Source organism: Dendropsophus ebraccatus, chromosome 12 (assembly GCF_027789765.1).
Source record: "Dendropsophus ebraccatus isolate aDenEbr1 chromosome 12, aDenEbr1.pat, whole genome shotgun sequence".
Lineage (NCBI taxonomy): Eukaryota > Metazoa > Chordata > Amphibia > Anura > Hylidae > Dendropsophus > Dendropsophus ebraccatus.
Window position 1 is genome coordinate 68,561,094 of NC_091465.1, and position 20,116 is coordinate 68,581,209.

The following is a 20,116-nucleotide window of genomic DNA, read 5'->3' on the forward strand; positions in this document are numbered from 1 at the left end:
AGGGGGCTCGACGTACAGAAGAAGTAGAGCAACACGCGGAGTCATTTAAGAGTGCTACACGTACCAAGCCCTTTCAACATGGATTTGATAAAACAGAAATCACACTTGGGTTATGAATGGATGGCGGTTCACGAGGTAGACGCATGGTAGGACGAGGGCCCAGATGGCACTCTTTTATGACCATGGTCGTCATCGCACTACTGGAGGCCATAGCAGAACCAAACCACGTGTGGGTCTTTTTTTACGCTCCAGAAGAGCCTGCCGATACCTGCAGTCATAAAATCAATTTTCCAGCCAGAACATTAGCATTAAATGAAGGGAAATAAGTTACATGTTGTCCCGTAACATCTGAAGAGGTTTCCATTCCGTCTTCTTCCCGTCACCACATTTCCGATGAATATCAGCACGGTCTATAATTAGTATAATAATGCAAAACATATACATATTGTGTACGCATGAGAAAATATCACAAAACAATTCTATTTCATCATGTTTCTTCCTTGTAGCTCAGCCTGTACCCCGGAGGACCTCCTGCATTGAAACCATATTTACCGAACAATTAATGATTGTAGATAGAAATGTCAATGTTTTTTTTTTTTCAAGTACAAGCTCCACCCACTTAAAGGCGTTATCCAGGATTAGGAAAAACATTTAAATTCTTGCAAAAACAGCTCCACCCTTGTCCTCAGGTTGTGTGTGGTATTACAGTTCAGCTCCATTTACTTCAATGGAACTGAGCTACAGTACTAGACTCGACTTGTCTTGTAAAAAAGATAAGCAACTCATGCTTTGCCAGCTTCTTTCTACTACTGGATATTTTAAAGGGGTTATCTAGCGCTACAAAAACATGGCCACTTTCTTCCAGAGACAGCCCCACTGTTGTCTCCAGGTTGGGTGGGCTTTGCTGCTCAGTTCCATTGAAGTGAATGGAGCCTAATTGCAAACTGCACCTGAACTGGAGACAAGTCGTGTTGTCTCTGAAAGAAAGTTTTTGTAGCACTGGATAACCCCTTTAAAGGCATTTACCATAAGCCTGGCACCCACACCCATACTATGTCCTGACTGCCCATCACACATTTGCCAGGTCTGGTGCAATGGCATCTCGTGTGGGGGATGTACTGTGCTGTAAGATGAGCAACCATTAAAGTGGTATTCCACTCAGGGAAAATACATGCTGAATCATGCCCCCTCCTGGAAACTAACTATTTTCTCTTGCCGGCTGTCTCTGCACTCTGTGATGCTGGGAGGGGTAAGCTGAGGTTTAGTTGCTGACCTCACTGTGATTAATCCTCCCTGCATTACAGAGTACAGAAACAGATGTCCAGGGACAGAGTTTACATGAGCCATCTCAGAAGGGAGGGGGAGCTTAAGAGAGCAGCTCACACACAGTTTTCTATGTCTTCAGCTGAAAACAGCAGGATCACAACTGGGGGAGGGAGAAAAGGTAATAAGAAGTATAGAACAAATGGTTAGTCACTAGTGGGGGGGATGATTCCGCATATATTTTACCTGAGGGGAATACCACTTTAATACAGAACTGTATGCACATCACTGCTCAACTTTGAACTTCCTGAAAGGGGCTCTCCATAGCGCTCAATGGTGGTTGTGGGATTTAGAGAGGTCTAGTCTAGTGCATTGCCTTCCTAACACCCCCCCCCCCCCCCCCAAAAAAAAAAAAAAAAAAAAACAGACATTAACAAAACAATAAAATAAAAACTGGATGTATATTAACATTTACTTTTAGATCACTCTATTTAAGCATCTGGCTTAACAATTGGTTACAAAACCCATGTTGACCCCCTAGATGTAGCTCTTAGGTAGCTGGAGATCCTGGTACATAGGTTCACAGTGGTAGGTTGGCCATAAAGGTCCATGAGCCTCTACCTCTGATCTGCAGGGCACAGAAGTTGTAAAGCATGAGTCCTTAATGACAAGGGCTTTCATAGCAACACTGAAACCTGGCACTGAGGGCCGTAAGACTGGCAGCTGGCACCAGGATAAAAACCTTATCACTGTCACTTGGCTCCTGGATGAGGATCGTATAACTGGCACCTGGCACTGGTGAGCGCCGTCATCCTATACTTTACACCAACATAGTATCACTGACACTTGAAATTTTTTACAACATGGCATTTTCTGATTGGTTATTTCTTATTAAAATATGTTCATGATTTGGTAGTATATAGCTACTGAGCTTAGTACATAGCAGGGAGGCAACTATAGGGTGTGATAGTACTCTATTGGCCATTGAAACTAGCAACAAAAGGATTGGGCATCCCGATATCCAACTGCCTGATCCATTTTGGAGTGATTGGGTTTGTGCAAACCTGAACTTAGTGTAACTTCACTAATCTCTACACCTGGGGTTTCAAAATCCGCTGGATCAATGGGTCGGACATAGGAAAAAAATTGGAGTTTGAGTATATGAATACATCTCAAGTGAAGAGCCACTATTCTTCACTAAATCTGCAGCCAGTGGACATGCAAGCAGTCTGCCAGCAATGTCAGGCACCAGGTTTACAACCCAGGACGTGCACTCCACCAGTGCTAGTGATGCCCCTGTCAGGAGCTTCAGTGCCCCATGGGCTCCAGATGCAGGAGGCCTGTAGACCGTGTGCATTAGACCCCTGGTCTAAAATGTATGAAATAAGGACTATGAAGTAAGAAATACAAGTAATATGAAGTAAGAAATTGCTTCCAAATCCTCCAAAAAATAATAGTATCAAAGGTAATACCCTGTTTCCCCCAAAATAAGACATCCCCTGAAAATAAGAACTAGTAGAGGTTTTGCTGAATTGCTAAATATAAGGCCTCCTCTGAAAGTAAGACCTAGCAAAGTTGTTTGGAAGCATGCCCGCCAAACAAAACACCAGGACATGCAGGTGTGATTCAATTTAGCCTGCCGCCATTGTCCCCTACCTTCATAGTCTGTTGCAGAGCAGCTGCATGCAGGACAAGAAGACCGTCACCTGCAGCCAACCCTGATGTTCCCTTTAGTGGCTGTCACTTATAAAAGGCATCAAGAGGCCAGTCGTCTGCCGTCATCCCATTGTCCCCTACCGCCAAACATAGAGCTGTACTCAGTCTGCCGTTATCCCGTCGTCTGCTGTCATACCGTACGCTGTCCCTGCTTTGCTCTACGAGTGTGCTGTGGTGAACTCTCTCTGGTGTCTGGAAGCTGCCATATTGTACACTCTGTTCCTCCTGTGCTGTACAAGTGTGTTGTGGTGAGCTCCCTCTGGTGGCTGTAAGCCACCATGCCGTATGCTGTCCCTGCTGTGCTGTACAAGTGTGCTGTGGTGAGCTCCCTTTTGGTGTCTGGAAGCTGCCATATCGTACACTGTGTCTGCTGTGCATATGACATGTAAATTCTCCTTCATGAAAAAATAAGACCTAGCACATCTTTGGGGACAAAAATTTATATAAAATACAGTCTTATTTTCAGGGAAACACACTATGTGTATGTTGTCACCCAAGTGTCAGATTTGATGACCTGTATCCTTACAAGTTCTCCATGATGGCACTACATTGGGCTTCTATCAAGAGGAAACATGTTACTCGCTCTCCATGGAACATGAAGGACATAAATCACAGTAAATATTGTAAAAAGCATATAACATTTATCCAAGCAATTACATCTGACATATGCATAAAAGACAGCACTCATATATACATTAAAAGCAACAACAATTGTAAAAACATAGCCAAGGGGGATGTACAATTAAATATTTACAGGGCCTACCCAGCACAGAACAAGCATCATGGAATAGATTACAAAAGGGATTTAAAGCAAGTGAAGCATAAAACAATAACGCCCATGTAAAGTGGAACCACAATGGTGGGAAGAGCACACAAAATAACACACATACACATCTATTCAAGTCAGTCCTGTAAAAGCAAACAGCAGAACATATACAACAGGCCGAGACGTCCGTCAGAGTGGTCACACATGTAAACAATTAGGATTTTATTTGTGTCAGGTCATTGAAGATATACAATATGGTTATGGCAGCTGCTAAGGGGATTGCACTGGCTCCTATGGTCTATGGTGGAAGTGGAAAGTGCATTGCTGCAAACTGTCTGTACATTTTATACACCATGGCCATGCAATGTGGATATACGCATACCTGGTTCATGTGGGCATTATGACTCCTCTTGTGTGAGAGGAACACAAATCAGGCACTTACCCCAAGAGAAGTGGTTCTAAATACATGGTAAGAAAAAATCTGAGAAAATGGTGTGATGTCTGTCAAGCTGTCAACTTGGTTGCTAGGGATTCAACTTAAAGAGGTTGTCCCTAGCAACCAGTCTGTCATAGACTACCAAGGTCTTTAGCTCAAGGTAGAATGATCACTAGACTGTGTAAAGTGGAAATGTAAAGGAGGTCTGCCAAGACACACAGAACAAAGGCAAAATGGTGTTTAAAAATGTACTTTATCTACTTCTCAAGACAAATAAGAATTTTGCTTAAAGGGGTTATCCAGGATTAAAAATAGCAAAGCTTATTACATCACCACCCCGGTCCTCATGTTGTAAGTGGTATTACAATTCAGCTCTATTCACTTCAAAGCAGATGAGCTGCGAACCCCCCACCCGAACTGAGGACAAGAGGAGTGCTGTTCCTGGAAGAAAGCGGACATTTTATTCTAAACCTGGACAACCCCTTTAAAATAATTGTAGGCTGAGGGCCTCTTTAAATGATATAACTTATTTAAAGGAGAAGCAACATTCACAGGATATATCATAAAAGATTAAAAACACTGTGGGGGAGATATAGCAAACATGGTGTAAAGTGAAACTGGCTCAGTTGCCCCTAGCAACCAATCAGATTCCACCTTTCATTCCTCACAGACTCTTTGTAAAATGAAAGGTGGAATCTGATTGGTTGCTAGGGGCAACTGAGCCAGTTTCACTTTACACCATGTTTGATGAATCTCCCCCATTGTGTGCCTACCTGGATGTGCTGGTGAGTGGCAGCACCCATAAAGGATATAACCTCTATAGCATATACACCTAGTACTATCCAGCATGCTAAAATCAACTCATTAGTAATAAAATATACCGTAATGGAATGTAAGGTGTTCTGTTATAATACACCAAAACTCATTGTATAAAATATAATGCAAAATAATAATAAAAAAAAACTAGTTTAGATTAGCACCTACCATCCTGAAAATATGACCGGGTGTTATTGGTTACACTTTTCGCTAAGCTACAACTACTTATAGCATATATAGCACATTGAAGGAGACCCTCAGCATTGTGGCTTACAACCATGTGTCGGTGTAAATAATATATTGGTGTTCCAGTCTTATAAAGTGATGACCTGTCACTAGACTATATTATCATGGTATGATGGGCAGGGTCTGATCTCTGGGACCCTATCAATTGAGAGTTAAAGTGTCACTGTCACTTAAAAAAAAAAAACAACAACTTGACACGTGACAGAGACATATGTAAGTTAAGACCACCAATGATTGTTGGATGGAGGCGGGAGACAGACTTTACTAAGTACTGTCTTCCTGCAGGAGATAGTCTCTGTAGACTTACAATGGAGCCCAATCTCTTGCAGTGATCTAGAGAGTGAATCACTTAGCTGAGCACTTCTCCTGGTTCTGTCTGAAGACCCAGATGACTACCAGTAAAAAGTTTGGACATGTCTCTAGAAAATGTCAAAAGTTGTTTAAAGTGACAGGGCCCATTTAGGTGACCACGGTGCATATTCAGCTCTGCACCCCCTTGATAATTTTTTGCTGCATGTGGGTGCCCCTCCAGCTGTTCGAGCACAATGGGGGTTGTCATTTTGCAACAGCCGGAGAGGCAAAAGTTGGGGAACGCTACAGTATAGGTTAATGTTATCCAACCAGTCTCTGGCGGGCAGACGCATCATTTTTGTACTTTATAATCGTCAAGGCAGTCAACTTATCTGAGCCAGAATATAACATCGGGCAACTATCAAAAACTACTTTCCCGCTACCAGGCTTCTTCAGCTTTAGAGAAACATGGCCGCTTTCTTCCAGAGACAGCATCACTCTATCTCGAGTCCATGTGTGGTTTGCAATTAAGCTCCATTCACTTCAATGAAATGGAGTTGCAAAATCCCACCAAAACTGGAGGCAAGAGTGGTGCTGTCTCTGGAAGATAGCGACCATGTTTTGTTTGTTTGTTTTTTTACGCTGGATAAGCCCTTTAAAAAGGTAGATATATGTGGGAGCAGGGACAACAGCTTATAAGGGTTTCTCCATTGTGATAAGAAGAGGAACCCCCAGATACAGAGAATACTTAGCGATACCAGAAAAGGTTCTATTCTCAATGCGGTTAAGGACATATCCACGGGGATGGGGGGGGATGACTGTTTACATTGGATACCTTTCTCAATGCCACAATTATGATAACCCCCTTTAAACTAGAGCCAAGAGATGGGGCAGAATGTGTTGTCCGTGTCCCATCCTAGAATCATGTTGGTTTTTATTATACTTTCCATTGCATAGTATTTATTACCTTCGGGTACATTATGATTTACTCAACCCACATGATAAGCATTTGCTAATACAGATTGGTTTATAGCCTTTTAATAGACTTGTTCTTAGTTCAATAGTGCTAAACATTCATCATATACCAAGTACTGACCTATGATGATCTCCTCTGCAGCAGATGGGGGTTGGAAGTTCATATACGCTCACCCATATGGATGTGTTTTGTACACAAGTCCCTATGGATATATCCCATGGCTAATAGAGACATGTCTATAACCTGAACTCCTGCCTACAGCAGAGGTCTTGGAGATTAGTACCTAATATAATTTGACATGTCTATTAAATACGATTTCTTTACATAATAGTTTTATGTAATCTCTATAATAAATGAATTATGAAATTCAACTCAAATCAACTGGTTTCAGAAAGTTATTGAGATTTGTAAATTACTTCTATTTAAAAATCTCCAGTCCTCCAGTACTTATCAGCTGCTGTATGTCCTGCAAATTGTGTATTCTTTTCAGTCTAAAACCTCTGTCCATGTCAAGAACTGTCCAGAGCAGTAGCAAATAGTTCCTGTCATGGACAGAGGTAGCAATGTGTCAGACTGGAAAGAATACACCACTTACTGCAGGACATACAGCAGCTGATAAGTATTGGAAGGCTTGAGATTTTTAAATATTGGTAATTAACAAAATCTGTATAACTTTCTGAAACCAGTTAATTCTTCTCTGGAGTACTCTTTAAAGCGACTGAGTACCCACAATCTGACCCCCCCCCCCCAAACTGCTTGTACTGTCAGATAGCTGCTTTCAATCCAAGATCTGTCCTGGGGTCTGTTCGGCAAGTGATGCAGTTAGGGTCTATTCACACGTCAGTATATTTTACAATCCGCAATTTTGAATCCGTTAGCAATCCGCAAATTTTCATCCGTATTGCATCTGTAAATACGGACCCCATAGAGTTGTATTGGGTGTGTCAGTTGAGGAATTTCTGTCTTTACTAGGGCATGTTTTTTTTTGCGGAACAGATTGCAGCCCAGCACACAACACGGATGTGTGTATGGGTCCATTGAAATACATTGGTCCTATTTTTCTGTCCGCTATTGCGGACAGGAACCTGGACGTGTGAATAGGGCCTTACTGTCCTAAAAAAACTACTTTTAAACTTGTGCCCTGTGTCAAATTGGCGTGGCCTAAAGTACCTATTTCCTAGGATTGCAAAACTGCTCCGTCCCTCCTTCCCATCCTCTTCATCATTAGGAATGCCCCTAGAACAATTTCTCCTATTCATCACCTGTGTGAGCAGTGCACATGAGCTGGATTGTTAAGGCATTGTTCAGACAGGTGATGAATAGGAAAAATCCTGCCCGGATTTCTTCTTTCTAGGTGTTTCTAGTGATGAGGAGGGACAGAGGGGCGGTGTAATCCTAGGGCGAACAAACTCTAGGCCACACCAGTTTGGCATAGGGCTGCAAGTTTAAAAGTTGTTCTTTAGGACAATAACTGCATCACCTGCTGAATGGACTCCAGGACAAATATCAGATTAAAAGCAGCTATCCAATGGTACAAGCAGTTTGGGGGGGACAGATTGTGGGCACAGAGTCGCTTTTATATCTTTGCTTGCTCTCAATGAATAGAAATATACACAGAAACACGTCCTACCCCTGTGCTGAACATGATAAGGATGGGATTTTAGTGGTTTTATATATCTGTATTATGACTACTGTAAAGATTGCTAGATATGTGGCCCTAATCTGGAGGAATTTATGTGCAGGTTAAAAAAAAAAAAAAAAAAAAAAAAGATTCTTTTTTTTTTTAAATCAAGTCAATGGAAAACTGATGCTGCAGGACAGTATAAAACTGCATTTGTTTTTTTCCTTTAAATGGAAACATTAAATGGAAAGCAAAAGCGAAGTGTGGCCCCTAGCCTTAGTCCGGGGTGGTGAGAATAAAACCAAGCCACTTTACGCCACAGAATTTAATATCACATTTACAATTTCTATTCCAGTTTGCGGCAAATAAAATGTTAAAATTATTCCACAATCCAGTTAAATTAACCCATTCTGGCCATGTATAACAATAAGATTCAGGTCGGACTGGAAGGTTTGCCAAAGTGATGGACTCAATAAAAAAAAAAAAATATATAAATAAAAATATTTTTAAAAATGTATTATGAATATGGTGGGGCAGTGCTACCATGAAGAGACGACTCTCCTGTAAGTCAGGATGTAATAGGAGTGGAATAATATCTGAGGTAAGAAGTCTTGCATCTGAACAGCACAGAGTCTTCATGTCCTGGTGGCTGCAAGCTGCGTTAATCGAGTCATTGTAGCGCCCCCTAATGACCGGCCAAAGGCCACAGTCCCTTTTCCTGTCCGCTTGGTGCTTTGCACCCGGGGGCTGGAGGATATTTTCTCTGTGGGCAAAACTCAGAATTAGAATTGGTGCATATATAGGTAGCGGGTGCGAAAAGAAGGATATCAAATGAGGGAAATAGACGTTTACTATAAAATAAAATAAAAGGAACTGACGCACATAAATGTAAGTAGTAAGTCTCCCCAGGATACGCTATAAATGTCTAATACATGCAGGCACCAGAGGGTTCAGGGACTCTTATTCATTGGTCCCTGAAGTATGAGTATGGTTAAGCATGCAGAAATTTCCCTGCAAGCAGCCAGCATGCAAGTCTGGAGTGTTAGGCTGGGTTTACATTACGTTTTTGCAATGTTTTTTTCCATCCGTTTTTGCAAAAAACGATGGAAAAAGGATGCAATTGTGTGCATCTGTTTTGATCCGTTTTTCAACTGACTTATACTATAAAAAAAAGAGGGATCAAAACGCATCTTTTTTTTTTTTTTATGTACACAAAAATGTACAAATGTACAAAAATGTACTTTTATTTTTGTGTACGTTAAAAAAAAAACAAAAAAAACATGCATTTTGATCCGTTTTATAATGGAAGTCAATGGAAAAACAGATCAAAACAAAAGGCACAAAAAATGCATCCGTTTTTCCATCTGTATTTTGCAAAAACAGATGAAAAAAACAAATTGTAAAAATGTAGTATGAACCCAGACAAACATTCCAACTGGTTGTCTGAATACAATGAAACACATCCCCCGAACCAACAACCACATCTACTGTGAGATTCTGGATTTGGTTATATACATTAAGGGTAGCTTTACACGTACCGTATCGCCGCTGTTTTTACGCAAGAAAAATCGCAGATCTGCCCCTGTGATTTTAGGCACCGAAAAATTGCATGAATTGACCTGCGTATTATGTGCGTAATTTACGCTGCGTTTTTTATATATACATAATACACAGGTCAATTCATGCGATTTTTCTGCATCTAAAATCGCAGGGGCGGATCTGGGATTTTCTTGCGTAAAATCAGCAGTGATACAGTACGTGTGAAGCTACCCTAAAGGAGGTATCCAGGCCTAGAAAAACATGGCTTCTTTCTTCAAGAAACAACCCCACCCTTATTCTCAGTTTGGGTGTATGTTTTGCAGCTCAGTTCCATTGAAGTGAATGGAACTGAGGTGTAATAACACATACAATCTGAGGACAGGGATGGTGTGGTTTCTGCAAGAAAGTAGCTGTGTTTTTTAAATTCTGAATATTCCATATAGGGATGGTCCGAACCTGCCGAGGTTCGGGTTTGTATGAACCCGAACGCTCAGCAGCAGATTCACACTGTCTGCCCGCTTCGTGGAGCGGGCGGATACAGCGGGAGGAACGCCTGGAAAACTGGGATACAGCCTATGGCTATGGAGCGGGCAGACAGCGGAATCATTACCGAGGGTTCGGGTTCGTACGAACCTGAACAGAACTCTGTTCGGACCATCCCTAACTCCATTTAAGGCTATGTTCCCACGCAGTATTTTTGGCCAGTATTTTGGAACTAAAACAAGGAGTGGATTGGTAACAAAGAAAGGCTATGCTCACACACTGAGTTGAAATTGAGTGTATCGACGCCATTTAATGGCAAATAACAACCGTTATTTTAAAATAACGGCCGATGTTTTAAAATAACTGCAATTGGTCATACACTCAATTTCAGCAGTGTGTGAACATAGCCTTTCTCTGTTTCCAATCCACTCCTGTTTTTGGTTGCAAAATACTGACCAAAACACTGTGTGGGAACCTATCCTCAGGAATAGATGATCAGTGAGGGGTGCTGAGTGTCAGACCCCTACCTATCAGACATGACATGTACTGTCCTATGGATAGGCCATCAGTAAAAAAAACCCTCTATAATATTAGCCAAATGTCTTGATTTAGGCCTAACCATCTAACGTGTATGGGGGCCTCAGAACTCTCCCGTGATGGCCAATATTAGAGGAGAGAAGAATCAGGAAGATGAATAAGCTGCTGACAAAGGAGTCTGGCAATGGCTTACTCCCCCTGCATATTCAAAACTCATTTGTATGAGTGGAGGGCACAGAGGTGTAAGAGCTGCTGGCCAAAACTGCCTTCAGCCGACAGCTTAAAGGAGAAGTCTGGTGAAAATTTTTATTAAAGTGTTGTATTGCCTCCCAAAAGTTATACAAATCACCAATATACACTTATTACGGGAAATGCTTATAAAGTGCTTTTTTTCCCTGCACTTACTACTGCATCAAGGCTTCACTTCCTGGATAACATGGTGATGTCACGACCCGACTCCCAGAACTGTGCGAGCTGTGCAGGCTGTGGCTGCTTGAGAGGATGATGGCAGAGGGACACTGAGGGACACAGGGCACTGGAGGGACACTGAGCATCCCCCCTGCCATCATCCTCTCCAGCAGCCACAGCCCACACAGCTCTGGGAGTCGGGTTGTGACATCACCATTTTATCCAGGAAGTGACATCACCATTTTATCCAGGAAGTGAAGCCTTGATGCAGTAGTAAGTGCAGGGAAAAAAGCACTTTATAAGCATTTCCCGTAATAAGTGTACATTGGTGATTTGTATAACTTTTGGGAAGCAATACAATACTTTAATAAAAATTTTTGCCGGACTTCTCCTTTAAGTGTTTGGCCATTGTGCTGACACAACAGTATTCTTATCAGAAAACACATTCTCACCTGCTATGGTTGGCGGCCTTTGCATCGGCTTTGTTGTGCTCATCTGTAACCTGGCAATACGACTCTGGCTGAGTACCCCGCTGCTCGCACGGGAGGAGGAAGAGCTGGTGGAGAAGACACATTGGTGAGGACAGTGTAAAGTACTACAGCTGGGGACATGGACGATACAGGTTACTGACAGATAGCGCTTGCTGCTTCTGAACTGACCAGATAAAAACACTGGTTACTTACTACTTTTACTGGTCAATGCTGCTGGATATACTGGGAGAAGAAGCACAACATGGGTAAATAGACAGCGATAGTATTTGAATTCTCACCTCATGGATCGCCTTCTTCTATGAGAGTACGACTTCATACTCGAAGCACATGAAGCAGAGCTGGGGACTTTTACTGCAGGACCATTTGTGGTGAACACAGGAATATCGGAGCTGTGAGAGAAAGACATTCTCCTTAATATCTTAAAGGCTAGTATCCACCAGGCTAAGGGCCCTATTCCACTGGACGATTATCGTTCAGATTATCGTTAAATCGTTCGAATCTAAACGATAATCGTTCGGTTGAAATGCAGTTAACGATTAACGACCGAACGAGAAATCGTTGATCGCTTTATAAGACCTGGACCTATTTTTATCGTTGCTCGTTCGCAAATCGTTCGCGTTGAATAAGACATCGTTCGGTCGTTCGCAATAGATACGAATGCAATAGCGAATAAATAGCGAAGAAAAAACGATCGCAATTACGATCATAAGTAACGATTATCGTTCAATGGAAATGAGTGAACGTTTTCAGGTCTTTCGCAATAGTGGTCGTTTGCGATCGTTAATCGTTAATGATATGCAAACGATAATCGTCCAGTGGAATAGGGCCCTAAGGAGTGCGGATAACCATCAAATGCAGTGAAAGATACTGATGGCACTGACTAATGGTGCGTTTACACAGACAAATTTATCTGACAGATCTTTGAAGCCAAAGCCAGGAACAGACTATAATCCAGGATCAGGTCATAAAGGAAAGAATGGGATCTATCCTCTTTTTAAATCCATTCCTGGCTTTGGCTTCCAAAATCTGTCAGATAAATCTCTCTGTGTAAACGCACCATAATGATGGTCACGTATGTATATGAGAACATGCCAGCTTTATTTACTGCCATTAACACATCAGTTTCTGTGCTAGGGGAACCCTGCTGTCAGGGATGCCATATGGACTTAACGGAGAACTCCAGTCACAATGAAAATTCTGTTACAAATAGAATATATACTTACCTGTCCCCAGCCCCGGCAGCGCCGTGTCACCAGCTCTCAGACAGCCACTGGCTTAATTTTCTCCCATCCTACTGCTACGTCACAACCAGGGGAAACCCTGGTTACCCACTCGGCCAGTCAGTGACTGCAGGGGTGTCCAGCTTAAGTCACTGACTGGCTGAGCAGGCATTTTTGTGACACTGCAGGAGCTAGAGGAGGCCTGCCCGGGTCTGAGATTAGTGATGTGGCACTGCGGGGGAAGGGGGATGGGTAAGTATGCATTCTTTATTATTCTTCCCCCACCCCCTGCTTGCACCAGATTTTTAGTTGTGGCCAGAGTTCCCCTTTCAAGGAAGTTATGTGTCTGAAGAAAGAGAGTTTAAAAATTATAATACAGATATCCTATGCTGTGAGCAGGGGGGTAAGTGTCACAGGGTTCCAACCACTGGAGTATATAGGCAACTTGCTGCTTCATTCCAAGAGGAGACTCATGTGTCCATTATCAATATCACAGAAGGTCTAGGCGTTCAGACCCCCCACAATGAGACACTTATCCGCTATCCCGTGGATAGGGAATTAGTGTTGTAAATTGGAATATCACTCTAAGATGTCCCAAGCCAGATTATCAAAAGTTTATAATCAAGCAATAGACTTCATAATCACATAGAGAAGTAATACAGAGAGACCTAAAGCCTTAAAAGGGGATATTCAGGATGTGTGGTATTACAGTTTAGATCCATCCACTTCAATGCAACTAAGCTGCAAAACCCCATATCCAAACCAAGCACAGGGGTGGTGCTGTTTCTGGAAGAAAGTACTAATTTTTCTTAACCCTGGATAACCCCTTTAACAAAATACAAGATCTTAGGTGTCAATACATTAATATCTAATCATTTATTAAAATTTATGATATTATGTGTAATGTGCCACCTCTGACGTGATCTGTTACCAACCTTTTTATAAACGTGCAGTCAATCTGCGACACGCCAATGTTTTCCCAGCCAGAGAATTCAGCGGGTCCAAACGTCACGGTTTTGTCCATCTCTGACATCTTCCAAGGCTCTTCAGACAAGTCAAATGTGGTGTTCATGTCCCGGACAAGAGTCGGTGTTGGTACTGGCACACTGTTTTGCAGGGCAGATGTGCCAAGCGGTACCCGACTCTTTGTGACTGTCTGAGAGAGCGTGCTTGGCACGGCTTGTGAGACGTACTTTGGTGTACACACAGACTGCTTAGACTGACTGGTACTACGGTGGTCAGTGGTTTTACTGGGAAACAGATTTGCACTGGATCTGAGGTTTGGTCGGCTGGGGATAGAGGATTTTCTTGGTCTCTTGACCTGAACCTCTGGGGTGCTGGGAGGGACTTGGCTGGATTTAGATGGAGTGTGCACATCAGCTTGTCTTCGTCTTTTCGCTGGCACCACAGGGCTGCGGAGAGAAGGGCTGATATCTGGAAGAAGGTCCCGGCGGCAGCGTTTGGCTGGCTGCCTCTTTCTGGTCGGAGGTGCCTCGACAACTGGCTCCTCATCTTTGATTTCCGGAATTATATCTAAAATATAGGAAGAAAAAAAAAATGAACAATCATTATAAAGAAGATCTATCCCCTGACGTGTTTCAGTAAACACTTGTATTCCCCATAAAACAAAAAAAAAAATCTGGAATATCTTTTCTCGGTCAAGAACATCTTACATGTCACATGGACACGTCAAAAGGTTTGAATGGTCGTGGGTCTTACTGCCAAGTGTCGGCACCGCGCCAATCAGTGACTGATAACCTATATCTTATGGACTACACAAATATATGTGTATACAGGGAAGTCTTTCTGAAACACTGTCCTTTTCTTGAGAAGGTCATTTTCGAATGCAATTTTGGCTAGTTTTCTCAAAGAGGTTTTACTGTATGAAATATAACGTGTCTATATATAACAAAATATCAAAGTAGGTCCGGGGATAGCACGCCAATCGGATGCACAGTCCTTTCGGGGTTCGACTCCTACCCCCAATCTTACACAGAAAAACAGAAGGTGGAGGACAGCATCATCTTCAACCAAGTGTCAAGTATTTATTGTGCCAATTCGCATAGTACAGTGCAATGTTTCAGCTCATGTATCTTGAGCCTTTTTCAAGTATATAGGCAAAATTCCTATAAGCCAGAGAGCTCGGTAATGCTCCACAGCGGAGGCCGGGGTGACTGCTTTACTGCTCTCCTGCCGGCGCTGTAAATGGAGCTTTATAAATGGAAAGCTAAACCTAAAAGTAGAGTTCAATGTAATGTAATGTAAATGCTCAATGTAAAGAGGGATTCATGGACGTTACAGCTCTACAATAAGCTGATAACCTATTGATGCCCTGTGAATAGATGCAGTTAATCTCCCACATATATCCATCATCTAACTCATTGCATGGATCATCCACCCCCCGCTAACCTCCATAACATTACTACTATTACATGCACATGGTCTGGTAAACAGGTACCCTCCCTTTGATTACACTTCACTACAGTGTAAAGGCTGCATATTTCCATTGACATGTTCATTAATAATATCCATGAGGCCTTATGTGCACAGCCATGTAAGGGATTCATGCCTGCATAGATCCATAGAGCTGCTGTAATACGTAATACATGTCTGCAGAACATTATAATCCTCATCACAGCTGCTGCCGAACATTATAATCCTCATCACAGCTGCTGCCGAACATTATAATCCTCATCACAGCTGCTGCCGAACATTATAATCCTCATCACAGCTGCTGCCGAACATTATAATCCTCATCACAGCTGCTGCCGAACATTATAATCCTCATCACAGCTGCTGCCGAACATTATAATCCTCATCACAGCTGCTGCAGAACATTATAATCCTCATCACAGCTGCTGCAGAACATTATAATCCTCATCACAGCTGCTGCCGAACATTATAATCCTCATCACAGCTGCTGCAGAACATTATAATCCTCATCACAGCTGCTGCCGAACATTATAATCCTCATCACAGCTGCTGCCGAACATTATAATCCTCATCACAGCTGCTGCAGAACATTATAATCCTCATCACAGCTGCTGCAGAACATTATAATCCTCATCACAGCTGCTGCCGAACATTATAATCCTCATCACAGCTGCTGCCGAACATTATAATCCTCATCACAGCTGCTGCAGATCATCAATATCCTCATCACAGCTGCTGCAGACCATCATGCAGTCCGCCCCTATTGCAGCCTATAGTCTGCTACTTCCGTTCTTGCCATCTATAGCATTTCCCAGAATCTGCTGATCTGCACTTCTTGCCGAAACTCACCCTCCATTGATGGCAGCTGACCATCTTCTTCCTCTTTCAGGCCTTTACTGCTGTCTTTTTCAGACAGTTCAGATTTCTGCTCTTTATCAGTCGGCGTTGTACCTCCACGATCGCCTGTGACTAACATCTCCAGCGCTTGCAGCTCGGCATCCATTTCTGGGGTCTGCAGGTTGGCTTGTTTCAGAACGGCATACTGCTTGCGTACAACATTCAGGAGCGCAGCGACCAGCCTGGGAATACACAAGGTTTAAGGCTGTGATCACACGTTGTCCTTAGGATGTGTTCATATTGCATTTCTGAGCTCTATGCGCTTCATTTCAGCTGTGTATTCTGCAGTGTTAGTAGTAAAACATGCTGCCTTTTATGATGCCCAGAGCTCCGAAACGGTTTAAATCTCTGTGCTACTGTACTGATATGGCTGTGTCAGTACAGTAGCGCAAAGATTTTACTATTGTGGAGTTCTCAGTATAATAACGAATGAGTGCTGAAGTCTGTTCTGTATCACATTGTCCGTATATACAGAACGTAAGTGTTTAGAGAAAAGCCTTGTGTTGTGTATCTTTATGAGCGCTGTGGCTAATAGTGCTAGTGGCCGCAGAATGGTGAATTTCATCACAAGAGCAGATATATAGCGATTGTCATCAAAAGCCAAAAATAATTCTGCCCAGTCACTTACTTCTCTGTGCTGTGATCGTAGGGGGCCAGCAGGATACTGAGATTGGTCTCTCCTGCTCCGCTTTCAAAGCTCTCAGACCCAGAATCCTGGAAGGACAAAAGATAGAACATGAATTATTATGTACTTATGTATGACACCAACATTGTCTGCATTTACCTATCACATATGTACAATTGTAGGGCAATCCTGATTTAGGTTATGTGCACACTACGGAACCCAGGCGGATCACCTACCGCAGATTCCGCAGCTCGCCCCCGCTCGCATCTCCGCCTGTGCCATAGACCCCATTCTATGGTCAGTCAGATTCTGCCATCTGCGCAAAGAATAAACTGGTGTGCACATACCCTAAGAAGGATTAGTAAATCTGTTCTAGCTTATTTCTGGAGGGAATCCAGACACACATGGAGAGAACATACAAACTCCATGCATGTGCCAACCGTGGCCGCACTAAAACCCGGGACCAACCACTGACCTACTGTGCTGGATCGGCAACACCTATGACCTTCGTCAGGGATGGTGATAGGTATTGCTGAAACATCTAGGATCTGTTTATACCCTCACAGGCTTCCGTAATTCTGTAGGAACACGTACCGGATGCAGTCCACTGGTAGTGGCTGTGCTGCCAGCTGGGGCACGCTCCGAGTAACTATACTGTCTGTCATCTTCCGTATTCTAGCTCTTTCATAATACAGAAAACAGAAAGCCATTTATCTGAATTATGCTGTTGGTCGCAGCACAAGTAAGTGATGGATGATATTTATTAATCAGGACATTTTATGTCTATAGCACTTTGTTTATACACTACATATCAGCTATACATCATATCGACTGTATATATTGGTTCCTTTAGTCAGTAATCTTGGTAGTGTTACTACAGAGGTGCTATAATAAATTTCCATATACTCTTATCCATTTGTTAGCATGGGGCTTTAAATCAGTATTCAGTAGCGGACAATGCCTTTCAGCACCATATCTCAACATCCACTACTACTACTGAGGGTTCATCATATACAAGCCTTAAAGTTCCCATGGACTTTGCTGACCTTGCCACATCGCAAGGGTTTTCTAAGATAAAATGTATCATTTATCCAGGCTACAACGCAAAGGATGCTTTCTTTTATTACAGCTATTCAGCCGACGCATTTCTATAAACGACTTCCTTCTTCATCAGGGTGTGTCTACAAAACGCATTATCTGCATTGCTGTAATAAAATCTCCAAGAGGGCATCTTCTGTGCTGTTGTGCAGGGAATCCTCCTATCATTGGGGTCACCTACGCAGCTTGACAAGGTCAGCTCCTGTGAGGTTTGCTGCATAGCAAAAAAAAAAAAAAAAAATTCACCCGTATTATAATCACAACATCTAGAGCCACGAGAAGCTGAATACAATACAGTAGAATATATAGGATTTTTCAATAATATATTTGCAAAGTTCCTTGACCTGCTTGTAAAAAATGCACAGAGCCTATAACTTCAGCTAGAAAAGGGAAATCACACTGTGTATAGGTAACATATGGACTGCAAAGATAGACCAGAAGGGGAGGGGGCTTTAAATACAAGGCAGAAGACGGCCCCCTAACAGATCGCCCCATTCCTGCTTTCTCTCAGGTCTCTGTGTTAGATAGGGCTCACATATATATATCCACTGAGGCATCAGAGAGGCGCGAGCTCATTGTAGGGTCCCATACATTCCTTTGATAAATGTCCTGAGAGGACGGGAGTAATAGGAAACACATTGGGGATGATGGTGGTCACTGGTACTATACCCCATTATTAGTCCCAGCTGCATCCCAGCTTCAGCCATCAGAACGTCCGTGCTGTGTGTCAGGCGGATTGAATAACATCCGCGGCCGTCAGAACATCGGCCAATTAAGCATTTTATGGGTTATTAATTAGATTCTGTCTCATTTAAAAAAAACAAAAAAAAAAAAAAACAGGAATTTACACAACTGTGTTATAAATAAAATTTATGAAAGGCTTCTTAGGAAAAACCCAGCCTCGGCCAATGCGGGAGATCGGTGTTTACCGCTAGACACAGCCTATTTAAAGTGTCACTGTCATTTAATTTTTTTCTTTTAGAAATCAATAGTACAAGCGATTTTAAGAAACTTTGTAATTGGGTTTATTAGCCAAAAATTAGCATTTTTATCATAAGAAAGCAGTTTGAAGCGCTCCACCATTTCTTTATTGTTCTCTATGGAGAGGGAAGGGGTGGAGGGAGATGAGGCACCAAAACAGGACAACAAAGAGTTAATTTACAGCTACATCACCAGGCTCTCTCCTCTGAAGTCAGCACTGACCTCTCTGACCTCTGAATAGTCTTTCACACAGCTAGTGCTGTGTAATCCTTTGTTCTCTGCTCTTTGCTGGCGATTAATCTCCCTCCTTCCTCCTCCCCCCTCCTAAGAACAGACAGGGACACGTCTGATGCAACAAGACGTGATTTCCTGATAATGAGCAGTGAATGAGAGAGAGGAGGGAGAGGGGGGCCCTGGGGAAAGTCTTTTTGATTGCAGATAATGGCATATTTGCCTAATAAACCCAATTACAAAGTTTCTTAAAAATCGCCTGTACTATTAATTTCTGCAAAAAAAATAAACATTTTTTAAAAAATAGGACAGTAACAAGAATGATTTGGGGTGCAAAAATGGGCTACTTGTCACAAATGGCTACCTATCCCTATACAAGCAGATGCTTGTATGGCAGATCGGGTACTTCTATGAATTACATGTGAACGGATGCCATGTACTGCCACACAGAATTACCACTAGTCTTACAACGCATTAAAACAAAGATAAAATAAGCCAATCTCACTCTTGGTACCCTTTAAAAGCTATGTCCATCTTTTTTGTGCCAGAACATCTAAAATAACAAAAAACAAAGCAACCTTGCTATAGGTGTTCATGAAAAATCCCTCCCTATATTGGGTCTACAGCTGTATGCAGACCAAAGCATCGCCATGGTTACAGACTACAAACAAATCCTGTGTAGTCTGATCCTATTCTAGTTCATCTGTTCCTAACCATCTCTGCCTGCTGGGAGGATATTGTAATAATCCGTATGTCTATATACTCCTAAATAAGCTAGGAGACTGTAGGTATACAGTAAGGGAGGCTGCTGGCAGGCCACTGAGCCAATCACTGGCTGGCACAGCTGTGGCCAGACATTGGCTGAGCGGCCTGTCAGCTCAGAGCCCGTTTTGAAGCTGCATCTGCCGGGAAACGAGCAGAGGGCACGGGATGACCAGGCGCGTGGAGAGGTAATGTATCCAATTGTTAGCCACAAGCGGACGATGATTTTAGGTCCAGACCTAAAGACACGATCAGGCGATGATAGTTGTCATTGGCTGAT

At 42.6% G+C, this 20,116-nt stretch overlaps 1 protein-coding gene across 5 annotated transcripts in view; it reads right to left on the reverse strand.

Annotated features, from left to right (window-relative positions):
- Window positions 1–8,403: 8,403 nt before the first annotated feature.
- KIF18B (kinesin family member 18B) overlaps window positions 8,404–20,116 on the reverse strand; it is a 49,923-nt gene continuing 38,210 nt past the window's right edge. For all 5 annotated transcript variants that reach the window (XM_069947034.1, XM_069947037.1, XM_069947035.1 and 2 more), the window contains exons 11-16: window positions 16,768–16,853; window positions 16,092–16,321; window positions 13,745–14,342; window positions 11,868–11,978; window positions 11,551–11,654; window positions 8,404–8,894 (exon numbers count right to left, since the gene is read on the reverse strand). In XM_069947034.1, the coding sequence (XP_069803135.1) occupies window positions 8,767–8,894; window positions 11,551–11,654; window positions 11,868–11,978; window positions 13,745–14,342; window positions 16,092–16,321; window positions 16,768–16,853 (1,257 nt within the window). In that variant the 3' untranslated portion in view covers window positions 8,404–8,766. The remainder of the gene's footprint in view (window positions 8,895–11,550; window positions 11,655–11,867; window positions 11,979–13,744; window positions 14,343–16,091; window positions 16,322–16,767; window positions 16,854–20,116) is intronic.